The 22,300-nt window shown below is 37.4% G+C and overlaps 1 protein-coding gene across 1 annotated transcript in view; it reads right to left on the bottom strand.

Moving 5' to 3' along the window:
- Positions 1-22,300, bottom strand: part of LOC105198047 (putative polypeptide N-acetylgalactosaminyltransferase 9) — a 197,252-nt gene that overhangs the window by 17,748 nt on the left and 157,204 nt on the right. Inside the window, 1 exon segment of the mRNA XM_026134663.2 lies at positions 2,954-3,123. Coding sequence (XP_025990448.2) covers positions 2,954-3,123 — 170 coding nt within the window.

Here is a 22,300-nt window from a genome sequence, read left to right as displayed (position 1 = left end):
CAACTGGCGTGTGTACGCGCGCGCGCGTACGCGTACGCGCGAATTCCGTGGGCATTCCAAACCGAATTAATTTCTAATGAATTCCTCGAACACACAGAGGCACGCATAAACTGGCGCCGGCCATTATTCCAGATTTCATTATGAGTTGCTGAGTGCACTATATGAGGCGTAGATAATGGAAACGCTCAAAGCAGTCTGTCGCCGTCGAGAGCACTCATAATTAACTCTGTAATCCTCGTCGCCAATCCCCTATATAAAAGCTAATTATCGTGCGTGCGTTTTGTCGAGCAGAGCTAAAGTCTGTGCTGCACATTACAACTTTCTTGTGAGCTTTATTAATCATTAAATTTATTTTAATCCACTCTGCGCGCTTTTCAGCGTGAGCGAAGGGATGATTTTTTTAAATATACTCCAAAAAAATGATCACGTTGCTGTAATATAATTCATATCGTTGAAAAGAAATATATTACGATCGCAGTGAATTTAATTCGTTTTCGAACCCGAAAGATTCAAATCCGAATAGTTTGAAAATTTCGAATTGATCGCCTATTTCAGTTGTTTCATTTATATCTCCTGTGTGATCTTGTATTAGCGCGTATCAATTCTCGTGCCTGATCGTTCTTGTTAATCTCCAAACTTTTTTCACGTTTCTAAATTTTATAAATTATTAAAAAATTTGTGTACACGATGCACAATCATTTTCGTAAATTTGTTTCGATATTTCATAGGTTTTTATTGTGGTTTCATTTAAAACACAAAATTTAAAATTGTTTTATTTTACATTTTTCTAATGAAATGCATTAAAGTACATTTTGAAATTTCGATAGTAACATTTGTAATTTATATATTCAATGCTTATTTATAAATGTAACCTTCACATTTATTATCTGGTATCCATTATAAATTTTATTTAACATATCACTTTTTCGTAATTATTTTTTAAAATTCTTGCGATTAATTTTCTCATCTATTAAAAAAGTCTCTACGTTATCAAAAATATTTTATTACATTAACATAATATAATATAAATTTTGGAATTTAATTCGATTCGATTCGACCTCACAATTCTTGATTCGCATATCCCTAAGTTATACATAGATTAAGACTCTTATGAATTGCAGGTTGCAATCTCAAAATGAAAGCGTGCGATAAATTCGTTTACCATTCGTACTTTCTCATTATAATCGCGTAAAAGGAAGAAGGAAAAGCACGTGTGAGGCGCAGCATTATATTCGCCTTCTATGATGAAGCGATCAGTTGTCTGTTAATAGCACGTACAAAGCTGGCCAAGGGATCGCTGAAGCAAGTGATTATGTTTATAGGTTTAACTTCCGGCCGGGACGAGGGCTTATCTTGAGCTTTTAATAAAGATTGCAGCAACCATCCAGGCTATACTGTTTTCCCGAACCCAGCTTAACCTCGGACACCTTTTCTCTCAGGATTTTTATGTTTATCCACCTGTATTGTGTGATAGGATTTCATGTGATTATAGATTGCTTTTTTTCGTCCGATAATGCGATGAAAAAACCGAAAAGTAATATATTTTTAGTTCCGGGAGTGCTGTCAACAAAATTTCATTTGTTTCGAAATTGATATTTTATATGTATCAACAATGAATATTTTTTTTTTAAATATAACTGGCACTTGTAAATAGTTTATGTAACAATAGGCCCCTTTTTTTTAGTTAACAGTGCTTCCCGTTCTACTATAGTTTCGTAATTTAGATTTCGATTGAGTGGCCGATGTATGAACGTGGGTTTATTCGAAAACATGCAGTTACGTCGGAGCTATAATTGCCTTTTTGCATCCAAACAATGCGTACGGGCGTACATATTTGTTTCGCCCGCATTTGCGAAATTGCGTGTTTGATATATTTCTATCAACTTCACGTACATGCCTTCAGGCGAGAAGCATGTATTCCGACAGATAAATACGAATAATCACAAACATAGTTTTTCAAGTTAATAAAAATATCGAAACTTAAATAAATGATGGATATTTTTTCGGCAAAGGTACATATAAATGTGCGGTTTTTTCGTTTCGCGAAACAGCATTTATCGACGAATGTCCGGAAATAGAAATTCCCAACCAAATATTAGTAGAAACAAAAAATTACTATTACTTGCTATTCACATTTATATTATTTCTGCAATATTTCAGATCTTTAGAAATTTTCTGGTGGCCGAACCATCCCTACAAGTATTTTCCCGTACTTGTAATTTTCGATACAATATAGCGACGTGCCCGCGCCCGATTTCGGGAAACGAGAACAAGTGGGGACGTTAAACTTATAGAGAGCCGAGCAGCAGAGTTTGTATGAACCCCTCGTAATTTTCAGAGTGTCTGTAAAGCAGGCTGAGAGTTTCTCTTCTATTCACGTCGCGACGGCACAGTAGAGAGATGGATCGCAATTAATCGATCTATCGCGAAACTACGAAACACTGTCGCGATAACGAATCACCGTTCTGAATGGAGACGCGGTTGCACGAGCAAGTACGCGAATATAATGGCTCGCGGTTTCCGTTCGCTTTCTGTGCTTACGAGTTTCCCCCTGCCGGCGTTCTATCGAGGATTTTTCATCGCCCTGCGATGAGAGCTGCACGAGGATTTATGACGCTATGGAAACGATATGCTATTCCGCTTCGATCGCGCATAGAAGATATTTCGTTTTTTTGAATCCAAAGTACGTGCGCGGTTCGAGCGATAACGCGAGAGTAACTCGTCCACTTCTCGTATTATACGAAAGAAATACTTTAGATGCATCGCATGCTATTGCGTTAGAAACGCAATTTACGTATTAATTTTCCCAGATGAACCCTCGTTTGGGATTCTCGCAATTTTGCAGTATCGAAAACAGAGTTAAAACTATTTTTTTTTTTTTTTTTTTTAAGGGAGATAATAACAAAAAGTTTGTTAACTATTCCGCATCGCTATTAGTAGAAAAAGAACTTACGCATGTCGGAGAAATCGTCCACCAGAATGATTTCTTGTATGAGATGCTCCGGCGATCTGTCCAGCACGGAATGCACTGTGCGCAACAGCACGGACCAAGCTTCATTGTGGAAGCAGATAATTACCGCTGTAGGCGGAAGGTCCTTCAAGTACCTACCGGGCTCCTTACACCTGTAACACAAAGATATGAAAACGATCGTTAAATAAATCGTTAACAGTCGGACGCTACGGTTAAGAATAAAAAGAAATGTTGATGCTACTAATCATTTATTTCGTAACGAATGTTACTAACGAGGTAAACTCAAAATAATACTCGCTGCGTTTCACGATAAATATACAGGTCCTGTTCACGTTACGCTAATAACATTAACTTCGATAGTGGATTGCGCGATTGTTTGCAGAACAAGGACGTGTACCGTGCATCACCGGCGCGGTCGAATTGAGTTCTTGATCTGCAGACCGCAACAGGGAATGATTACGCGAAACCGATAATATGTACGAGAAGATATGTCAGGAAAATACGATAATACGATTAAGGTAGGGAATGTTCGCAAACTGAACGCCCACGAGGTGTACGCTCGTCCGAAGCTCGCCGCAAAATGAATTCCGGGGATGCGGAGATTGCGACTTCCGGACCTGGTTAATGCACGAACACACGGCCGGACGCAGGCACACGTCGCGGTTTATGGATATGGCAAATAAAATGTGTGCTTTCTTCGTTTCTTCGCAATATTCGTGAAAGCGCTCGCGCGCTCCTACGTATTACTGTATTCGGATTAAATTCTATACGCGCCGTATATATTCAATATTTACTCTGTTGCACTCTCTATTCACGATTTCATAGTGTCGTAATACATTTAATACATTTCGTGAATACATTTCGATTCACAATGGATGTCTTCGTAATTAGCTCTGCTATAAATACGTACGCTTTCACCCATGAGATAATTATCATATATTAATTCAAAGTATTCGTTTGTAATCAGCGCATTATACTGCAGCCGAGAATAAGTATGTTGTACACGTTACTATCGCACGTGTTGCGTGCTAATGAAGCGATTACGAGAAGTGCCATTCAATAACGGCCATTACTATGATTACCATCTGTGAATAATTTCAATTAACAGCTGCCAGCACACGCACCGCTCACGAAATGTACTGTTTGCCAAATTTCCGATTTATCCTTCCTGGTGTAGCGAAGCGAATATCTACTCGTGAATGAGATCCCTTCATAATCAGCTTCCATGTCAGATCGGAGGCGTTTGTGTCAGATGAAACGTAAAATCTAACGTATCTACATATATCTACAGGCATCTGTGAGAATATCTTCTCACATATCTTTGCTGTTGCAAAAACAGGAATGTACGAACATCATGTATCAATTAACATTAAAGAGAGATAATGGAAAACATAGTTAAACAACAGAACAATGATAAGCCAAGTAAAAAAAAAAGACTTTTTAAAAATACTAACCAATCTCATCATTTTGACGACCGGAGTATAAACGTGGATATACGAGAAAAGGATTACTGAGATATGATATATATTTTGAGGTTCTGCAATATAGAAATTGCAAGATAATATAATATCATTGATTGAATGTCGATAATATAACATACGGCAGTAACGTACAGAATAAGTATTATATATTTCCATTTCTGTGCAGTTTCACATTTATCCGAAACAAATGCTCAATAAATTCCATAAAGAATAGTAAACGATGTCACACATTTGTATACGATGTGAACTTTACACAAATTGTCGCGAATATTTATAAATAATTAATTTTTATCAATGTTCGTAATGATGTCAACTACGCTAAAACTACGTAATAAGTTACGAATTGTAAGACATATTGTATGACAAGTTAATAGAGAAAAACGGTCTGATGACGAGCATCGATAGTTCGTATATAAATAAATAAAAAAAAAAAATTATTCTCGAGAGAATGTACTAACAAAAGCGTTTCGACACATTGTATGATACATGTATACTATAAACAAATTCAGGGTGAAAAAAAAACTAAGTTTTACGGATTGCGTAAATTTATTTACGCGATTTATAAACAAGTCAAAGTGGATAAAAATCAGATAAATAATTCGACGTAGTAAATTTTACTAAAAAATTTAGTTAATAGTAAATAAACCTGAAATTGAAGACTCTGAGATTGTGTTACCTAATTTCGAGTTGTTAGGCCTCATCCTTTTTTTAAATTAACACTTTTTATATAGAACGATGGGAAGAAGCGTGTTACAGTAAAATGGTAAGAAAATGTTATAAGAAGAGAGAAATTTTTAATTTTTCTATTTCAACTGACTGCTATATCTGACCATAAATTCATAAAGATAACGGTGCATGTTTCATGTTAAGATAACTAAAATTAATAAAACGAAGGCGGAACCTAGCTTAAATAAAAGTTTTATAAGGCTACAAGAGAACTAGAAATGTCTCTCAAAAAATAAGATTGGTATAATTTTGAGGAACAGAAAACTAATATTAACTTTGGTTACAAGATTATTTTGAATCAACAAAAATTTAAAATAGACTTTATTAATTTCCAGGTTTGTTATTAAGCAAATTGCTGATATATTTGATAACCATAAATATGATAATTATGGATAGCAAAGTATGAATAAATGTGGTAGCCCGAATATATTTATTACGCAATCTGCACATGGATAAATATTATATATATTGTATTTCTATACAGGTAGAACAGTATTCAATTCTCATTACAAATTTTATTTACATATTACGTTATAAACTACGTAAAATATATAATAATTTTATAATATATTTTTATAATTGATTAAAATATCAAACAAATATTTTAACTGCAAAAAACAACTTTTTTTAATTGAACCACTATTAAAAATCAATGAAGCTTGGAATAATATACAATTCTTATTTTCTAAACGTTTTAAAGGAAAATGTAATAGAATTCATTATCAAATTCCGGAAGGCACCTACGTGCTTTTTTGTTTTAAATCCGTGTAAGAATTTAGATCCTTAAGTCTTAACCCAAATTTTTAGACCATAATTAGTATTTAAAAGTAAAAAGATTTGCTCTTTCCAAAGATCTAGTCAATAGCATGGAATATCTGGAAAAAAATATAAAGGTTGAATGTGAAAGGTAAAAAATGTAAGAGATCCTCTATTTTTTCACTGATAAACAACAAATAATTTAATTACTTTATTTTTTAGAATAATTATTATTTATATAAGTAAGCTAAAATAAAAAAATATGGATTTAAGGGTGTGAAAAGGGTGTGAAACGGAATAAAATTTAAAAAATTTTTTTCGTTTTGTTGTATATTTTGGTGTTACTTCAATAAAGATTTTGAGATTAAAGTTTGTGAAATAAAATAATTTTTTTTTTAGCTTTTCATGTATTTTTTAATTTTTCATGCATGCTTCAAAACCTCAAGATACGAAATTTTTTTATTTTATCCACTTAAACTCCTGTAAGAGTACATAACTGTACAAATTTTAATCTTAAAATCTTCAATAACATACCAAAATTTTACTTGCTTTCATTTTCCACTCCCTTGTATCTAATTTTTATTACGAATCAAATAATAATTATACTCAAGTAATAATAGTATTAAATTATTCTACTCAACAATGTAGGCGAAGTCATTTCTTGAACGTTTGTCAATAAAAAGGCAGTACTTTCTTTTTTTTTATACTTCCATTTTTAATATTTATATCTTTTTTTCATCCCATCATCAATTATATTTTCGGAAAGAGCAACTCTACCTACCTCTAAATACCAATTGCGATCTAAAAATTTTGATTAACATCCGAGTTACAAAGATTGAAAAATAGAAAAGCGCATAGAGGTTTCTAGGGATTTAACAGATTAATTCGTAAAATATTCAGATTTTTATAATAATAAAATGTAATATAATATTAATTAAAAATCCCCAAGTTATTTTGTTTTTCATGTATATTCCGTAAAATAAGTTTACTTTGTTTTTTATATGTATTCCCTAAAATAACATTTTATCAGTGTAAAATGTACGCTTCCTATGTTATCGTTGATTGCGTATCTGATGCGCCTTAACCATACATCAGATAAGCTTTTGACTAGAAAAGCAAAAGAGGCTCGCAAACGCTCGAGCTGAATCAACGCTATTTGCATTTGCATTCCTCTCATTCCGCATTAGTTTGTGTACTCAATTTTAGCAGTAAAGCCGGCGAAATTCTCATTTTCAAATGCGAAGCACTTGCGTTTTTATTTCCAACATTGTCGGTGATAAATCTCGCAGGAATAATGGCTTCCACAGAGAAAATTCTGGTTGCGATTTGTCATTATTATCGCACATAATTCTTGTAGTAATAACAGGTTTCTTAATCTCCTTTTCTATAAGTCATTCTTAATTCACGTTATGAGCAATGGTCCTCGTTACATTAAAATTAATAATTTGATATAATTAATATAATTTATAACAGAAAAAAATCTAATAAGATATCGACTATTGAATATGTCAACTTCTCACTCATAATTAATTAATGTAAAAATTTCTAACTCGTTAGAAAAAATCTCTAGCAAATCTGCACGCGTGAATTATTAATACGCTTCATAATACGCTGTACTATTCGGTTGAATAAATTTAAAATCACAATCTTTCATTTAAGCGTTAAATGAAAAGCTATAAACTCAAATTTAATTTATATAAACACAGAATGATTCATTCTATTAGTTGGAAAGAACCTGCCTATCAATGCGTATTTATGCAGCTTGCGCAGTATGAAAGTAAATCGTAGCAATATAGTCACAGTCGTATTAATATCGCGAGAGCGCGCGGCCGCGAATATAAATCGCGCGCGCGGTACGGCTCTTACAAAGTGGGAAATCGCTTAAGCCAGTAAACGCATCGATCGTTTCCAGTCGATTGACGTTCAACAGCGATATCCTCTTTCCCGTCGACAAAAGAGACTCTATTGTTGGACGGCGCTCGGGATGGGTACCTCGAAATCAGCCACGGATATCGAATGAGAAGCGGCTCCTTCGCGCGTTCAGCACATTCGGCGATCACCCTTACCACCCCCTTATCGTTCCACCACGTCCCCGTCCCCTGTCATCCCAATCGCCTAAACCCCGCGAGGCGTTGCACTCGATCAAACGCGTCACGTTTCATGTGCTGCATCCCTCCGTCGTCGCCCGGCCCGCATCCCGGATGCGTGGAATTCTATTTGCGAGTCTCTTCGCCGTAGGCATCTCGCCTGCGGGGATCTTGACTTGTCTTCGTTCGCGGAAATTGAAGAAATAGGCGCCCGCGAAGTGAGTGAAAGTCAAATAACGCGGAAGTGAGTGCGCGAGCTTCGCGGGAACGATGTTGTGCTGTGAAAAGAGAATCAATTTCTCGCGCGCCTAAATTCTTCCTTCGTTCGCGCCTTTGTTGCTGCCTTTCGCTTCGAATAAATCGTAATGAGAACATTTCCAGCGGTTACGAGATTTTGTACGCAATTAAAATTTAAATGCGATAAATTATTGTGATCTTTTCGTTGTAACCACTATTACAAGTTAATAAAGCTTGGGAAAATGCATAATCTGTTTCTCAAAGATTCAAAGGAAAGCGCCTTATAATGGAATTTATTGATTTGCGGTATATCCAAGTTTTCATCTCATCCCTTTTGCCCGATACCGCAATAAAACGCGAGGGGGAAATGTCTTAAAACTCGCGAGGCTATCAGAAAATGCAGAATGAGATGTACAATCTAATTTAGTTTCTCGGCGTAATTACATCTTTAAAGAAAAACTTCCGCGAAGGTAGCATTGTAAAATATCTGCTTCAGCGTTTCGCAGAAAGATAAATGAAAGTTTCGTGAAGCTAATTGCGGCTTTTACGAGTATCTTTCTTGCCTTTCAAGAATCGTTTGTCTACGAAGCTTTAGATTATGTTACAACATTCAACGTCGACATGCCCGACAAATGTTTCTATAATTTTTCTTCTCTTCTCAACTGTGCTCACACATATTTAATCCGCTAGTTAATGTATCGGCATAAATGATCAGTGCGAATTAATGACATTTCGTAAATCGTGATAACGCGATGTCCGTGCTGGCGTTCAAAGGTTACCAAAACCTCAGAAATCGTAAAACGAAAAAATTGTATGCTTCGCGATATCGCGTGTAAGTTACGCTACATTTGGCGCCTTTCAAGAATGGCCTCGAACCTGAGGGAATCTAGATACTCGAAGATTCCCGTCATAACCGATGGATAAGGGACGCTTTTCACATACAAGATTATAGGACCATCCGGGGGAAATCCACATTTTTAAGAAAAACGACGCAGATAGTTCGAAATAGCCAGAACTATTTGCGATAAAAATGCACGAGCCACGTAAACTCGAATCCCAAATGACTTCTCGTCGTCACAAAGATCGCGAAAAGTTTCTTATTGAAAACGCGCGTTCGTATATCCTTATTTCCATACATGTAATGACAAAATATGATATAATATAATTGAAGAGTTTCTCACAAAAATCAAACAAATTTATTTTCTCTAAATTTCGGTTGTGTTCATTCTTCATTAGTACCCACGTCAATGTTCAATGAACAATTATGTTCCGGCAAGAATCAAACAAAAAACGAAAAGATAAATATGTTGTAAATATAAAATTTTCGCAAAATTCAAACAGGTCCAGATGTTTTTTAATTTCTTTTTAAATGGACCCCTGACAAAATATTAATTAAAGCTCTAAAGTTTTGTTCTTGTATTATATGTCAGGAGCAAAATCACCGTATTTATGCAAAGAGAAATGTAAAAGAATATTTTTATTAAGAGCCATTTGTAAAATTTTGTAAACAAAAATTACTGCTTTATACTTTAAATAATATTTTCTTTATTATTAAAGTTTAAAAAAGTTACATGTAAAATACTGTAGAATAAAGAACCATAGTAAATATAAATTTCGCAAGAACCAAACTAGTCCAGAGGTTCTTTTTATTATTATTTTTTTTAATGATCTTCACAAAATGTTAAACAATACTTATAACTTTGTTCTTCCACTTAATACATGTCCGGAAAAAATTACCATATTTATACAATGAACGGTTTAAAAATGAGAAGTTTTTTGTTTTCTGCAAATTTAATTTTTTATACTTGTTTGGTTTGTGTAGGAAACCCTTCAATTATATCAGTCATTGATCGACAGTTATTCAATTTATGAGACGCTTTTCATGGCAAAAAAACCAAGCACGGAGAAAGACGCGCGTTGTATGCTTCGAAATACATATAATAATTGCCGTGTATTCTCGTTTGTTGTTTCGCATCGAGAGTAATCTGGCGGAAAAAAAATACAGGCGCGCTTTCAATTAGCCCTCCGCAACGAGAATATCGCAAGCTCGCACCCGCTCCGCGGGGTGTCGTAAAGATCCATAATGGCCCGGTGGGGCGCGGACTTTCGGTCGTGGGGGTAAACGAGGATATCCATGATGAAGTGTTTCTCACCTTTCCCCGTGTGGGAAATTACGTGTACACGCACGTGCACGTGCACGCGCGGGGGAAACGACACTAAGTTACGAGGGCTTTCGCACGCGGGCGTGAGCGGAATGTATAGCCGTATATACACGTTCCGAAAACGTCGCAGTTAACTCGCGAATTATTGTCTCGTTTATATCGTCGTATTTAATTTCGCGGGATCTCTCTCCGTGAGTCTGCACTCGCATGGTTTCCGCAACGTGTAACGTTTATGTCAAAGCTCCATTCGCTGGTTGGAATAAAAAAAAAAAAGAAGAAAAAAAAGCAGAGCGAACGACGTTCTAACACGCGAGCTATTTTCTTATGGCTCGGTATTACTTAATAACCAGGTTTATCTGTGCCATCGATTTTACTTTGCTTTTCAGTATGATGGTAAGCTAATAACGATTTACAGCCATGTAAGTGCCAACGTCACAAATTCTCAACGTGTCTTTCGTACGAGCGTACAGTTGAAATTTTCTCAACAAAATCCTCGTGCTTTTCTCGTACACGTTAATTTTCATAAAGCGAGGTAAATATGTAGGAAGAGTGCACACAAATTTCGTTTGTTTCTTAACGAAGTGTAGAGAGAGAGAGAGAGAGAGAGAGAGAGAGAGAGAGAGAGAGAGAGAGAAAGAAAGAGGGAGAGGGAGGAGAGAGAGGAAGAGATGGAAAGGATCCAAAATCTGGGAGAGAAAGGGAGTTCGCAAAATCGTTACCGTTTAAGTACAAAGGTCCTTTCGGCACGCGAGATGCATTTGAATCAAAGCAATCGCCTGGCACTCTGTTCGGCGATTGCTTCGCGAGTAAACTGATTGAAATTCAATCTTAACGAGATGCGCTTGACGACGCGCTTTGACAGCGTCGTCATGGCGCGCGACAACGAATGCTCTACCGAAATGTAGAAGCACTTGTTGGTTGACGATTGTTGAGAGACCGCGCAGGAAGTTTCACGGAAAGCGCGAAATACGCCAGCACAGAAATTCTATATATATATGCGCGTGTCATAAAATCCCAAGTGAGCTTGGCTGCGCGACGACAGCTTTGTATCCCGATATGGCACCAACGACATTGGGATGCCCTAGTGGGATGCGAGAGGAAGAACAGAGTGTCCTTGTTACGCGATGGTTTCCAGAATTCTCAGCTTCTCTATTCATATCAGATTTTAGCGCTAAATGTAACATGTCTGAGCCCTCACGAGTGACAAGTCTTACGAAGATAACGTAGCAGGCGGTACGTACCGAGGAAGACATGCAAGAAATAACATACGTCTAATAAATCATATCTAGATACATTCAAAAGAAAAATTTTAGCTTCGCTCCGTGATCTTTTATTATCAAATAATACGTTGCTAAGCTTCTGACAAGCTCGTTCTCGTTCATAAATCTGCAGGAAAAATTATAATCTTAAAGAAAAATAGACGGGAAATGTTAAAATGCGCTTTAAACGCTATTACGCTATGAAATTTCACGAAGAATCGGTTGGAATTTGATTTGTGATTTTCAAGCAGTGTAACGAATTATAAAATAAGAGACGTCTGTCTAGCGTATGACAACGTATTTAATTTTTTTCTTCGCTCTTTGGACTCTGCGATTTGTATCTGTTGAAATTTCAACGCTTTGTATAACTTGCGCAAATATACGTCCTTTAAATTATTGTGAAAGAAAATTGCGTTGGAACGAGCAATGTTTCACCGAGACCAGTTGAACGTTTTAGTCATTTAACGCGAACGTTCAACATTGCCCGAAATATTCTTTCTAAACGTCTCAATGAAGTAACGCAAGATTTTAATTCGACAGTGCAGCGAGTGACTTTACGAGCGGCGTCGTCGTTCGCAACTCCGTGTACACACCTCGTAAAATTTCACGTACAACAGTTGACAACGTTAACATGACAGCTTTGTGTCTCGAGACAGCAGTGAAGTAGTCTAAGAGACATAACGCGAGACGCCTACCATTTCGGTTCCGCGAATGCTCTCTCTCTCTCTTCCTACTCCCGCTGGTAACTCGCATATTGCAGTTGCGCGATCCGTATATACCCCTCCCGCGTCGGATTTATGTTACTGTGGGATTTCCGTCGCAGGAGGAAAATTTCCCGCACACAGTCCAATCCCCAGTTTTTCAGTTTATTACCGCCGTTCTCCGTTGTACTGTATAATTTTATTACGTATACCGATAACGGAGTTTACGCGGTTGTTTCTATATACTTGCAGCGCGTCTGTCGCAATGTCGGTCACCAACTACGCGAAATACATTCGGTCAACCGTAACTAATTAGTGGCTTGACAAATGCTCTGGCCTTGTTTAAAATGCGTTATATTTGGCTTGACATTAAGTTACAATAACAATGTGCACGCGAAACTTCATTATATTAAATTTAATTTTATTCCCATGCGTTATTTTATTTTCCTGTTGCACGAGTGAAAATATTTATCAGAGGAATAATATGAGGAATAATACTCTGCGCATGTGAGTTTAGAATAAAATTGCGCCAGCCATTGGTTGACGACTAGTGCGTTCCAATTAACCGGCTTTTTATAATTGTTAATAACAGCCAAGTGGGGAGCACTTTGCCATTGGCAAATTACATTTATAAATCTCTCTTTATTGAATGACTAAATAAGTACGAGTGACAAGAAAAATAAAACACATGTGTGGACTCAAATAAAATTAAATGTATCAATATATTAACGCTCACATCCAGGGCCATGCAAGAGATAAAAGCAGAAGGATGTTGATTGCATTTTGCGATATTTTCATATCAGTCTCATCTCCCTTCGATGACACAGTCGTGACTATTAATTAGCACAATGATGCGTGTAAAAGAGCTCCGCTCGCAGTAAGAACGTGGGGAAAAAAAAAAAAAATACGACGACACCGCGGACGACTACCTCAACGTCGTCCGAATTTTTACGTCGCGTCGCGAACGCGATGGCGAATCCCGCATCGTCGGACGCGATCGCGAGCCCTGGAAGGGGATGATGGATAGTGTTTACCTGTAATGAGTAAACATCCTCGCCCGCTGCCATCGTTCGTGGTGAACTCGAGGGAGCGAGAGCGGTTCGTGCTCGCTAACAAGCGTCCTCGTTTGCATCCTATTTCTATACCTTTCGTAAAATCTCCCTGCACGCGCGCGTTACCGTCAGCGCAGGCGAAGTTAGCAGTCATTGAATTCGCGTTCGTGGAGCTGCGGCTCGGCGAGGAGGAATACGCGACCCTCCTGTTTTCGTACGAGCGCGCACCGGGGCGCGGGTGGAAAACACACGTATATATGCGGGTGCAACACAGCGGTGGCGCGAATTGACGTTGAATAAGCGATGCGGTGCTCGCGCTTTACGAGAGATACGTTTGTGATCTATGATTAACCAAGAGTATCTACCAACAACAAAGAGTTACGCGACGCAATGTCTATTCGTACTCGGGGAGATTTTTATTTTTATTTTTTAAGAGATTACTTTTAAAGAGTAGTTTTATACGAAAGGGGTTTTACGAATAAATAAATATTAAAAGATTGTCTCCCTCTCGTTCTACGTATATTGTAAATAAGATTTGAAATATTAAACGACCTGAACATCTGAATATTTTAACGCTACTCGATTCGCTTTACATATTTCAATCTCTAATAAAAACAAAATAAAAGAGCGGAGCAACAAATTTGTATTTATTTATTCATATTTCACTTTGTCGCACGCACCACTCGTTTTCCGCGCGCCGTAGCATATTAACCCCGACGCGCTCTAAGCGACGCCTACGCGCGTAAACGCTTATTTCACGCATTTGTGTACACAACCGACAGAGTAGGTTTACGTCGGGGATTATCTGCGAGCTTAACTACTGCTGTTTTCAGAGACAATAGAGAGGGAGAGATGCAGCCGGGAGCGTGGCGGGCTTTATGAGCCTGATGCATCAGTAATGCCGGTCGAAATTCGGCTGCTGATGTTCCCATCTCCAGGCAGTATATGGTAATTATCGTATTGTGCAAATAATGCCGCCGTTATGTATTCAAATTGAAACATCGTCCGAATGTAATTAAAGCAGACCATTGCCGAGGAACGGGCGGGCCCGGCTGAGTTTCGCGTGGCGCCGTTACGTAGGTTGCGCGTAAAGCCCGTAGATGGACAACGGGGCTCCGTGCATACGTCTCTCATCACGTCACATTCGCGTTGCATTCGCAATTGTTAGCCAACGTTTCGGTAATTGCGGTCGATAAAAGCCGCCCTGGGGCGGCTTGAAAGAGGACTGAGGCGAGACCGAGATGCGCGGGACTGATATTATTTACGATCGGCAATTTATTTATGCTCTAATGCAACTGCTCGATTGTTGATTCACGTGAGCTGGGCGCATATACTGCCTACGAACGCAATACGCCACGCCGAGTGCAATATTAATATTATTTAGTTTCCCGCTTACGAAGCTCGAGCTAATTCGATTGCGCGTAAAAGCTTGTTACGTAACTGCGGTCAAAATTTATATTCGGAGAGATGTTTTGTTAAAGACACAATATCTAATCATGTGTCGTTTATCGCATGTGTTTTTTAAGACTTTTTTACTTTTGTTATAACGATATATCATATACAAAATTTATATTGGTATTGGATCACTATTATCATTTACAATAATAATAAATAGCATATAACTTCTCTCTTAATATAATTGTGAATATTGTGACACAAAATCTGACCTATTAAATTTAATAACGATTCCTCATCTAATTAGCGAACATATTTAATTAATTAACGAGGAACGATCAGAGGCTCTGCACATTCAACGAATTATTATTGCCCGCAATATGATGTGTGCGAATTGTTATTGTGATCAAATGGAATCTCATGGTCTTTCAAAGAGAGAGAGAGAGAGAGAGAGAGAGAGAGAGAGAGAGCCTCTCGTTATCCGTTGTCCGAAACTGTCACAGGACTGGACAAGCTCACATAATTATTGGCATCTCTAGACAATGGTGCTCGTTAGCCGGCTACGGAACTATTGCTCAAGACAGGTCCTCACTCGTCGAAGGCCACTAACCTTCGAGGAAACCAGTATTACTTCCTCGCTGGACGCTGTCCAAGTTGTTCTGGCTGTTTAGTGGACGAGCATTGCCTCGCTTGTCTCTCGTCCACCCTTCCCCTCTTTTTTTTACCTACTCTCTTGTCTGTTCGAAAGATGACATTGAAATCGATAGAACAGCCATTAATGTTATATTAAAATTATAATTTATTGGCTGTATAAAAATTAACTGCTAATAAACTGCGACGTTTCCGATTAATTAAGTGGAACAAAGAAGCGGGACAAAATGTCCCCTACAAAGATTCTTTTGTTTTCAGTACTTTTTGACTCGATTTTGCCAAATTGTCGACACCTTCCTGTGAATATTCAGATCGAGAGAATTTTTCGTAAAGTATCACGCGTAACGCTCGTAGGATCTAGATCTTCTCTTAAAAAGAAATTTCCATCGCGTAACGTGTGCGAACGTGTGTGCCAACTCAAGAGACACTCAAGCTCTTCTTTTATACACGTTGAAAAATGTATGTCGCAACATCTGAATTCGTCTGACGAACGTCCTCGGTGTGTGTGCGTCGAGATGTGTCTCTTGGTTGAGAAATCCAACGCATTGTTTCGGCGACGAAGATAAAATAATGTATAACGGAGATGGTGGAAGAATAACATTGCGAGGCCCAAGATTTAAGTGCGAGGATTTGTTACAAAACGCGGGGAGAAAAAGCTGTCCGAGTGCCGGCGTACACACCGTCCGTTACTACTGTGTGCCACCGTTTCGCATCCATCTCGCTCTCAGCCGCAATATGGCCGCGAATTAATTGGTCTTGCCCCATGATTAGTAGGTCCCACGGAATTACCGCGATGCCCCGCTGTGATTAATATCCTGGTGTTGCCAACTTTCGCGCGCGGAAGATTAATAACGGTGAAAACAGCAGGAAGGGGGAGAGAGAGAGAGGGGGGGGGATTCGAGCGGAACCGACACGGGGGGTAGAAGAGAGTCCTCTCGTACGGAGAGTTTTAATACAGCGGCGACGGTTTGTCACCGCAGAATTTCGTCGTCCGAATCCGCCGTATTTCCTTGCCTCTCTATTGCGTTCGCAGCCGGCATCCGTCTGCGCCTGTCACGCGCAGGTGTATAATCCTTTTTCAAAAAGTTTCGGCCGCGCGCGCTTCAAGTTGGAACCAGGGCGGCGATGTGTTTCGAGCGGGCGCGATGCCTATGCGCCGCCGAGAGAGAAATCGAGACTCTCCGGAGGTTGTAACATTCTCGCATTTCGATTAGACCCGACTGCGCATTCCGCACCTTTATATGCAGAGCAAAAGAGAGACGTGATATATATTCAAAGAACGAACCTTGACATTATCTCCGTGAAATTAATACACGTGCGACTCTCTTATGCGTTAAATATAGAAAATCTGTGTTAAACGCGAATAGGAAACGTTGAGTAAATGAGAGAGAGACAAAGAGAGAGAGAAAAAGTTAAGGTCATATAAAATATCGCGCTATTTTACGGTTTCCTAGAAATTGCATTCACGGTTTGCGACATTCCCAAGTTATTAAATATCCTCGTAATCTTTGATGATTACGAGGCTGTTGGAAATATAAAGCTGAAGTTAAGTTAAATGGTTTTCTGAATATAAATTAAAGCCCGTTTGATTTTCGCGAGAGAAAGTGCGAATGGCAGAACTTTCGCACGCTTCACGAACTTTCACGGGTTCTAAGAATACGCATTAGTATACTTAAGAACGTAATATTACGCGAAATACATTTATAACTGTAAGAAAAGTATCGCCAGCTGTTGACGCCAACTTCATTCGAGTTTCGTGACATTTTTATAAAAAAAAAATAAAAATTATTTTACGAAGCAATATAATTTTTAGTTAACACTGGTAGGGCAATAATTTAATAATGGCAGTACTGTATTAATATATTATGTTCTTCTTACACAACCTTCAGCTTCTCTCCCTTTAAAGTTTGATGAATGTCGGAAAAAGCTCATTTTAAAGGTTGGAGCAGGTTGAAGCGTACTGTATCGATTCCCGATTGAATTTAAATACTCTTCGCTCATACTTTATAATCGCAAAATTATCGGATATTAATTTAAATATGCAAATCACCTTTAACATTTTCTAGTCTTCTTATTTAAAAAAAGTAACCATATCAATAAATTATCTCTCGGTCAAATTGTAATACATTTGTAAAAACCTTAAAATCAACTTCTTGTAATTACAATTTTTGAAGATTTAAATACCCTGACAAATGTCTAATAAATATTATAAAAATACGCCAGATGCAAATCAGATTTTCACGTCATCTCTCTATATAGCTCTCTACGTATCACTATCTAAAAACAAAAAAAAAGGAACGAAAAAACATCGTTGATTATTTTTCCTGTTAAACAGCGTGCGTTGCCATGGTTCTAGCTTTTGAATCGCCCATGGCGCGAAATTTACATTAAAATGTTCTTTAAAATTGAAGCTGCGAACGAGTTCTAAATTCACGTAGCCCAGCTCGTTCTGGCCAAACACGTAGATGAATGAATCCACGTCGCGGAGGCCGACGTACAGCCGGTGTTCAGACACACGTAAATTATTTCGCGTCGTTAACGCAGCCGGTTCTCCCCAATGACGTTTCGTAGAAGTGCGGTCAACGGTGCAAGCGGTAGCATTTAATTAACGTATGCATTATACCGTTGGAGAGCGTAGCGACCAACGCGGGATCTGCAGACTAGAAACATAGCATTAATCATAAACATGGGGGGGGAGGGAAAGGGGATTCCGATGCATATTCCGACACGCATCACACGGCACCGGACAAACTCTGCAACGCGCGAAATTCATTCGCGTACTTAAATATGCATACGATTGGATTAGTACGGATTCCAACAGAAGTTTATAAATTGCATTGCGCCGCGATACGTATGACATATCGTCAATGTATGTATGCATTATTCACGTTTGTACTGCTAATAAAGCTTTCATCAGAGCGTATTATAGTCGTGGATGTATTTGCACAAATAAATAAACAGCTATATGCACAAACGTAGCTTATTTTATACATACATACATACATACATATATATATATATATTATCTCGGCTGGGGAGAGTTGTTAAAAGCGTATCGGTCGTCTAAACCGTATCAATATTTTACATTTTTACTTAATATAAATAACATTTAATGATATACATAAATATGAAATACGTCAGAAATGAGTAAGAGACAAAAATTTAACAGGTTACTTGTTTCGTGTATGCTGATAACATTTTAAAAACTCAAGTACCATCGATATTTTATGTATAATTATTCTTGATCAATTTATGCAGCTGATAATAATGTAATCATGCAATTTTATACTGAATTTTTAAATTTTAATAACATCATCAAAGAAGATTTATCGTAGAATTTTTTACATTTATTGTATATACATATTTGCAATTATTATAACGATTAAAGCTATATTTTTATAAAATCTATCGAATTCCCTAAATTATACCACCACAAATTTTATGATAATAAATGATATTAATACAAGACTAGTAAGTGATATAGCAAAACTAACAATTGATATGAAAAAAATGTGTCAATTGCAAAAATAAATTTAAGAGTTTTATTTCGTCCTTATCTATTCATTGTTATTTATTAATTATTACATGTTTGGTCTTCCGATAAATAATAAAATAAATATTAATTAATGATTTCTCATATTTTTAATTATTTTGATTTATAAATTCGAGACTTTCAAAGGCAATACGATATAAAGAGATCCACAGGTACGATTTAGGCAACCGGCATTAACATTTGTATCTTATAAGCCTCTGTGCGAAAATATCAATCTTTTCCATTTTAGTATGCTATTCATGTTTCGAAAATAATCAAACGAATGTCACTAAATCACCGTCGGCACGTTAATTAATTCCTCGACAGTGAGAAAAATAAATAACGTCAGGAACATCCGGTGTCGGTAATCGATACTGGCGTATCCAAGTATTGTATCGCGCAATCTGTTGCAGCAGGTCGACAGTTGAAATAAAAAAAATACCTAAAATTAATTAAAGATACCTATGCTTAAAGTGTATTCATTTTACGGACGCAAACGACAGCAAATATCAACGTCAGAAGATTTCGAATCTGTGATTTCATACAACAAACTGTGGCGTCAAATCGGTAAATGTAGAGTGGCAGGATTTTAAAATAGTCATGTTATACACGTGGCAGAATTTCAAAAATGTTATTTCATATTCATGAAATAAAAATTCCGATAATATCTTATAAAAAGGTTAATAGTATACATGCATATATGTACTTGCAAAATTCCAATAATTATTTAAAAGATTCTCTTTTTGCCCCTCACATTAACTTGTATTAAGAAGTGCCATTTTTTAATCGAGTTAGATTTTATGATGTGTAATAATATTTTCATATCAATTATTAAATATGTTTTTCAGTTCTAAATGTCGATATAATTGTCAGACTTCGACGCAATCATAACTGAATTATTATTAAGTAATTGAAATCTGTAGATCGAAAAATCCAATATTTCTTCTTATCTCTGTGTTATTTACGTATCTAAGATCCAATTTATTATTAATTTGTGTTATCTGTAATATTTAAAAATCATGTCTTGTCCTGCTCAAATTATTCCTAATTATTTTTATCTTAAAAATTAACAATTACATTTTATAGGTCATACATCATAAAGATAATAAATAATTATTTCTTAAAAGATATTTCTACACCGTGTAACTGTCGAAACGTCGTTAAATACTCTCAAACTGAGAAATGGTGAATTAAGAATGTTAATTTCCATCAGACACACTCGCATTACATATTCAATTCCACGTATACATGTCAGCTCATTCGAGCGCCTATAGCGACAGGAGATCAGTTGGCTTAATGCTAAGCGTCGATGTATCACTGTCTCCTGAGGAAACCTGTTAATTACCGACGACGGCTCATTAATAGCGTCTGTACCATTTCTATTCGATATCCAGAAACGTCGATAAGGCATGCCTTTCGTCTGTATACTCGTACATGTGCGTGCGTACGTGTCTGAGAGACGTGTCGATGCAATTTCCAGTTCGATAAGAGCGCAACGCCAAGAAAACGCGGTCAACGACCACGGTATTTTTCGCTACATCTGCTTCGACATTTCCGCGATGCGGAGCAAAGCAAGGCATTGTTCGGTCAAATTTCTTCTTAGTGCCGCAGGTCGTACATTTTCATTCGCGAGTGATATTATTTATTTCTGATATTGTTCGTCGTTTATATAATTCTGGTTAGGAATATTTCGCATATTGACAAAACGAGGAAGCGGAGCTCGCGGAAGAGATCGATGTGAAGAGAAGGGGCATTAGTTTCTAAAGTTCAGGTACCTCTCTCCGTTTAGTCCCCTAGGGAAGACCGGAAGATCAAAAGATTACAATATATCGATATCATCGTGGCGAGACAGGAGATACAGACTCAAAGGCATGGTCGCAGACACGTAATAAGACTCGTGACGATCCCAAGCCGGAGTAAAACTTACTTCTGGATTCCGAAGTCGAAGAGAGGACTTGTGTTTTCCGTGCAGCTTGATAGCGGCTTTTAGACGAATCGATCAGAGAATGTGCGCCGCTAGTTTTTGTTCGTACCGGGAAACTTTCCATACCGCAAATACGTGCTCCGCTCAGCAATACGGAATTCAAATTTGAGAAATCCGATTTCGCGATATTTCTGAACGTCATTTCTTTTGTAGCGTGTAGATTTGGCTCGCTGCGCCACAAGCCCACAAATAGTCTCGACATTACATTTCTATTACGATTTTTGACAAATCCGGTATCCTTTCTGTACTTGTGTAGCATATCTATGCAATGGGTTCGTACACGGAGCTCGCGAGACCGATTTTGCTGAGTCTGGTCAACATCACTGTTAGATTGGCAAAAATAGAAAACGACTGTGTCCTGCCCTTTTCTCCAGACTCGTCTTCTTATCTATTTGTACGTTCCAAAATGGAAGTTGACTTATACCGGCTTTAATAGAATTAGTAAGTAACTATAACTATAAAAATCTACATGCTTAATATGAATAATGCTTTTATTATTAATAAACAAATGCATATATAAAATTCAAATGTATACTCAATAATACAATCTAAAATAAACGCAAATGTATGAATATGTTATGAATATATAAATATGCTAATCATTTATAGTACTTTAATATTATGAATGGTTCAATCATATATTCGTTGTTGATATGTCACAGTAACAATTTAAAAACATAATTATTGCTTAAAAAGTATTTAGAAAAATATCACACACACACACACACACACACACACACTCTCTCTCTCTCTCTCTCTCTCTCTCTCTCTCTCACAAAGAACGTCGCATCTAAAAATGATATTTCAAATAAAAGAAATATGTATAAATTACAGATAGCGTTAACGAACTAAATAAAATTTTTATATTATTAATTTAAGCCGCATTTCCAACTTACACTTGAAGAAATTTCCGGATCATGGATCATTACCTTCACAAGCATTATTACTTCATTATTAATTCAAATGGAACGGAGGAAGCAATAAAGGGCAGAGAGGGACTTAGGAACACCAAATCCGACTAACAATCCCTTGCACGATCCCTTCGACATCGACTTACCATCTGCTCTCGATCTTTCGACAACCAACGCGAAATTATTTCGACAAAGACTAACGCGCACGATCCTTGCGATGCGCGCCGCGACAAGTTCGAACGAACGTTAACGAACTTATGAAATTACGCGGGTGGATCTGATGGTTGCATATTAGAAGCATGTCATCTCGTCGCCGGTTACCACGGCCACGAAACGTCGTCGCGCGCCGATGTATGGAAATTGTTCATGCTCGTTAAGCGCGTTGACTTATGAAC

This window comes from Solenopsis invicta, chromosome 9, assembly GCF_016802725.1.
Source record: "Solenopsis invicta isolate M01_SB chromosome 9, UNIL_Sinv_3.0, whole genome shotgun sequence".
Lineage (NCBI taxonomy): Eukaryota > Metazoa > Arthropoda > Insecta > Hymenoptera > Formicidae > Solenopsis > Solenopsis invicta.
The sequence above is the reverse complement of the archived record's forward strand: the minus strand, read 5'-3'. Positions and strand labels throughout refer to the sequence as shown.